This window comes from Habropoda laboriosa, unplaced genomic scaffold, assembly GCF_001263275.1.
Source record: "Habropoda laboriosa isolate 0110345459 unplaced genomic scaffold, ASM126327v1 scaffold297, whole genome shotgun sequence".
Taxonomy (NCBI): domain Eukaryota; kingdom Metazoa; phylum Arthropoda; class Insecta; order Hymenoptera; family Apidae; genus Habropoda; species Habropoda laboriosa.
Genome location: NW_017100406.1, coordinates 133047 through 138645, shown reverse-complemented (window position 1 = coordinate 138645; position 5599 = coordinate 133047). Strand labels below are relative to the sequence as shown.

Sequence of the window (5599 nt, the reverse complement as noted above, 5' to 3'; positions counted from 1 at the left end):
AATCGCTTAAACAGCCTAATCATTTCATAGCTCAAGGAACAGTTCAATACAATAATTCGCAAAAACCATTTTGTGGAAATGAATATAATTTGTCTTGTAGGATACACAATAAGGTACTAATTCCTCAGATCGAAGTCATTCAATTGTGAGTTCTGTATGACCTTCTAACTTAAAGTATCTCTTGCATTCGTAGTAAGATTATGCTCCTATAAAAAAAAAAGAAAAAATATTTATTTTTATGAAACGAAACAATTACCCATGTGTAACATTGCCGTCTTGACCCTTCAAGAACAACTATGGCCAAATTGTGCCATTTCGTTTCTAATATAATTATAGTTTTATCATGCCTTCTTTCAATATCCTATACCATACAACTAGATATATTATGTGACTCTGATCTGGTACGTGTGTTATTTGTGATAAAGCCCCGTAACATGGTGTATCACAGAACAATTGTAGTAGTTATCATTTAACATATAATATTTATATATCATAATAATCTTAAAAGATAGATAAATGTTGACGAATCATGATGGATGCGCATGAACATGATGTGAGAATGCAAGCGCTATAGTGATGTAGCGACAGATGACAACGGGTGGTAGGTGGTAGTGGACGAGTGTTTTAAAGAAGGGAAGAGAAGAGCTACCGCAGCATCATCTCAAGATGTGAAAAGATGAATAACGGAGCTCAATAATGGGGATGAACAAAAGTGCTGTACTTGAAATCAATGGATCATATTGGCGAGGGCACTCTGACGTGCTCTTTTTGCTTCCTCTTCACTGATCCTTTGCTCAATTAAATATTGAGCAGTGCCGATTGCATTAGGATAACCCGTGATAGTCACTATCCGGTTCCTGGTACCAGGAGCGAACATGCCCTTTTTAGAGATTTGTATGCTGGCGCCACTTAGGTGCTGAATCTCAATGAGGGCACGACCACCGGGTCCCAGAATAGCTCCCACTATAACCTCTGCAATTTCTATGTCTACTTTCTTGGTCTCCTTGTTGCTGGCGTCTACCTGTGTAGGACTCTTACTTACAAGTGATAACTGGTTAGTGCCCAGGCCAAACGAATTGTTGTTTAGATGAATAGCACTGGCAGCTGTGTTGTTTTGTCTGAACGGATCAAAGGGCTCGTATCTGTCAAGTGTATTACGTGGTGTAGGAGACGTGGATCCAAGTGCAGGAACTGTTCCAATTGGCCCAAATACGCCGCCGTTATTATTCGAACCATTTGCAGTTGTGGTGCTATCCATAGGATTTCCAAGGTAACTCATACTAGAAGTCATCCCGATGCCCATTCCAAGAAGATTATATTTAGCAAGTGTAGCGATAGCAGACAAAATTTCACTAGCAGCAGGTTCCGAAAAACCTGCCGTTCGTAAATTTAATTTTATATGTTCCAACAATTGCGTTGTCACTGGTGCTGTACCCGCTGTAATCGCAGCTCCTAAATTCAAGTTCAAGCTTAAACCAGCACCGTTCAAGAGACTCACTGTGAAGAAAAATAACCGACAATGTAGCAAACACGCATTCACCCCTATCATTCTGCAAATATTATCTTCTCTTTCGAAACATTCCAACAGCTTACCTGTATTAATTCCAGTTGTAGAAGTATATGTGGGAGTACTTGTAGGTGCTTGAGCATAAGGACTGCCTGTGGGATTGTAATTAGCTACAGGACCACAAACATCTGCATAACTAACATTTGTGCATGTACCACTTTGTGGATCATCTGCCACTTTTGCTAATATCATCATTAACGCGGTACGGTTATTTTCCTTATCGCCAATTACCGTTATACATCGTTCTTGCAAAGATACATCCTTTGCCTTCTGACTTATTTGAATATAAGAGCCAGATTCTTCTTTAATTTGTTTAAAAATTTTTACTTAAAAAATTACATTAATTACTTTAGGCAAATGAGAGAATTTTAGAAATCAATGTACATATAAATACTTAATATGTAGGTCATTGCTAACAAGAGGTAAGTTACAACTTTGCGACATATAGATTCTGTATAGATAGAAACAAAGAATATAAATACAATTTTTACCTGTTTATCCCTCTCTGCTGAAGTTTTCCCCGATTCAAAGTCAACAGTTGTCTTCAATGTAAGATCTGGTTTCTCGCGAATTTTATCCATAATAAATTCCATAACTGCCATTATAGCTTCTAAACTACCGGTTATTAAACATACTCTCTCTGTTGTTCCTACAGATCAAGCAAAATTACAAAGAGACAACAATATTATACTGTCTGCTGCTGCTGCTGTAGCAACAAACATAGTGCATGTAAGTATTTTCAACATACCTGGGTAGAAATCATGGGATTTAGACATTTTGACCCTAGCTCCTGTATCTTTTTGCAGTTGGGCAATTGTATCCCCACCTTTCCCAATGATTGCTCCGGCAGCCACGCCAGGGACCAATACTTTGAGGTGATATGTTCCATCTCCTCCTGTAAAACACAATGTTGAGAAATTACATCATTAGTTGAATGAAAGATAACATTTATGTGCATATTACAGGCTAACACATAACAGAATACACAAGATCATTAACACTTTCAATTCTTTAAGCATTCATACAGTTACACAAAAAATTATGCTTGCTACATTGATATAAACAACATATATGTATATGCACATGGTGATGTCAGATTTAAAGGTTTTAAATTTGTTTCCATGAATCACAATTATTCTAAATATACCGCGGATGAATTAATATTCTTGAAAATTCAAGGAAACTCCAGTTCACTAATAAACTCAATTTTACAACTGTTTCCACTAAAGAACCACACTACTCCGATATTCGTGGCAAAACTTGTGACTTCTGATTGGTTTCTGAAACGGGGAGGGGAACGCGAAATCATGCGTACTCACGGATAGGCGAGCGCCAAAGACCAATACCGACGAAAACGCAGCACGAGCCACGAAAAATGTGATTCGCGTAATCGTCAAACGAGGGATAAAGAAGTGCAATGCAGAATGACAGAAAGTTTCGATGCGTTGAAGGCAAACAGCTGTTTGACAGATGGAAGCCCTGTGCGCTCACTCGCTTCGCATCGACCTTGACCCGCAACCTCGGCAGCGGAACGGTGTGCCTGACAACTCACCGATACGCCACATCCTAGTAACTGCCACTCAACGGATAGCAGCGCGTTCCTTAGTACGCCGTTTTCGCGACAACAGCGGTGGCACTGCACTATGGGAGAATGCGGCAGAGAAATGTACACAATATGTGTACGGATGGAGCGAGGTGTAGAGCCACTTCCAACGTTCTTGCCGCGAGGCTAGCGGTCGCACGTCCGAACAAACTGCCGCGACAGGGACGAAGTTGCAGAGTCACGGAGTATGATCGACAGCCACCGCAGCAGCAATTCTCCATTAACGACGTTCACAGGCACAGTCGCCCACGCAGGAACAATGACGACGACGACGTCGACGGCCACAATGACAGTAATGACACCACCACGACCACTACCGACCACTACGACCACAACAACCACGACGACGAAGACAAGGAAGGCGAATAGAAATAATAAGGACAGTGTTGACGATGACGATGACAAGGAGGGGGGAAAGGTACAACGAAGAGGAAAACGACGATGACAATGATGACGTTGACGATAGTAAAATGAACGTCAACGTTAGAAACACCGTTACAGGTGTCGAATATGAGTTTGCGCTTAATGATATCAGGGGACAGGAGATAGGGAAACAGATCGAGAAAATAGGTAATAGAGAGACGGGAAAGAGAAGGAGACGTGGCACGAGAGGATGCGCGAACCGCTGTGCGGTGCACCGTGTTCGCGTTCTCGCCTCCGTGTACACGTTCGCCAAGCTTTGAGAAGTGGGAAACGAAAGGGAACGGCCGAGCAGGCGAGGGAGCGAGCTAGCCAGCGAGCGAGCGAGCGAACGAACGAACGAGCGATCGCTGTGTCAACAGCAGCACCAGCGACAAGATTGTCAAAGGCGCGCGAGAGAGTAAAAAGCAATAAGAGGCGAGGAAAAGAAAAAGATAAGGATAGAGAAGGCAAAGAAGAGTGAGTGAGAGAGTGAATGAGTGAGTGAGTGAGAGAGAGAGTGAGTGAGTGAGTGAGAAAATCATTGTGAGTGTACTTTATCGTTCATATGTGTATAGGGAACGTTGAGACGGAGGTACGTTAGGGAATATTATATAGGACGGTCGACAGTCGATAAATGATTGACAACGCGCAATTAAAATACCTGATCCGTAATGAGACCTCTTCGTCGCGCCATTTTCCGCGTCACAATCGAGCGGCCGCTTCCTGGAGTCTGCAATCTCCGGGGAGGGACACGTCTCCATTCCTGAGTCGGCAGCCATCTTGTCTTTTCGGTCGGGCACGCCAAGAGAAACGAGGAGAGAGAGATAGAGTAAGACAGAGATGTACTTTGACACAGAGACGATAGTCGCGACCGGTGGCAAGTGTCGTTGAAAGCAAGCGAAGGGAGACGCACCACACACGGACCGGACGAACGAATGAACGTACGTACGACCACGATAGGTTTAAGCGGAAGGGAGATGACGGACATATAGACACACGTATAGACGAACGAACAAACGACGAAAGCCCTCGCGGGGTACCGCGTCTCACTGGCGACTGCTCGCGGCTGCCTTGCCAACCAGCTGGTTGATACTCGATGGTGTGCCTCGGCCCTCGCGTTCCTCTCTCGCCACCTCTCTGTCTCCCTCGCTCTTCTATCGCTTCTGATCACCAATGTGCTCCTCTCTCTTTCCCACCAGCCCTCGCGAGCTCCGTTCTGCAGGGACGTACGTATTCAACCTGCACCAGGGGCGTCTTATCTTTTGGGCCCTTGATGCATTCACGCGTATACTTTCCACGTTTCAACGAAACATTCGAACCTCGACGAACGAACTCGCTGCTTGTTCGTTTCGCGTCTCTCTCGTTTTTCTTATCGATTCGAAAGTTTATTTTCGTTGGTTTGCCTCGTTTCTTCACTCGACAATAATAATTTTAACGTTACATTACATAATTTATTGTATTCATTTTACCGCTTTTGTAAGCTCCACCGTCCAATTTAGCATTTCGTAATAAACGATTCGATAATTTGTAATGTGCGTCGCGATTGATTTATCGTGAATCCGCAGTTAGATCGACGGAATCGCTATCGATTGATTTTACTGCTAACCGTCGTGCAATTGCACTTGTGACTTACTGTGTTATATTGCATTTATCTATATACGTATCTACACATAATGCGTTCATTTCGTGTCGTTTCGTTTCGTTTCGTTTCGTTTCGTAAACAAGGAAAAAGTGAATTTAAATTTCGTGTTTTCTATTGTACCAGATATTATGCATAGTATGAGAAAACTCTATGCTGTAAAAATATTTTTCCTCCCAAGGCCGTTAATCTTGTTGTCGTTGGTGCGCACTGCAGTATGACATCATAGTTCATGTGCAAGTGAATAAGATACATTTGATTTCCTAACGACGATTTCAGAAGTACGATCGTAGTTGCTTATCAGCCACGATGTTTAGATCGCTCTTTTATCAACGCGTATAGATTCGTGCCACTATATGATATGGTAGTTCACGTTAACGTATCGATA

The 5599-nt window shown here is 42.8% G+C and overlaps 1 protein-coding gene across 1 annotated transcript; it reads right to left on the bottom strand.

The window, feature by feature from the left end:
- Nucleotides 1–145: 145 nt before the first annotated feature.
- Nucleotides 146–4633, bottom strand: LOC108575435 (RNA-binding protein Nova-1). Its single transcript, XM_017938223.1, has 5 exons — nucleotides 4234–4633; nucleotides 2316–2462; nucleotides 2010–2216; nucleotides 1594–1893; nucleotides 146–1497 (listed from the first exon to the last, which is right to left on the bottom strand). Exons 1-5 carry the CDS (start codon nucleotides 4349–4351, stop codon nucleotides 728–730), a joined length of 1542 nt encoding a protein of 513 aa, XP_017793712.1. The 5' UTR covers nucleotides 4352–4633; the 3' UTR covers nucleotides 146–727.
- Nucleotides 4634–5599: the final 966 nt, after the last annotated feature.

What these genes read in the sequence shown, in the direction of transcription:
- LOC108575435 (XM_017938223.1), bottom strand. Translation starts at nt 4,351, where the DNA reads ATGGCTGCCGACTCAGGAATGGAGACGTGTCCCTCCCCGGAGATTGCA. An exon ending in ATCCCATGATTTCTACCCAG is followed by an intron (nt 2,217 to 2,315) that starts GTATGTTGAAAA and finishes CTTGATCTGTAG; the next exon opens with GAACAACAGAGAGAGTATGT. An exon ending in TATCTATACAGAATCTATAT is followed by an intron (nt 1,894 to 2,009) that starts GTCGCAAAGTTG and finishes TAATTTTTTAAG; the next exon opens with TAAAAATTTTTAAACAAATT.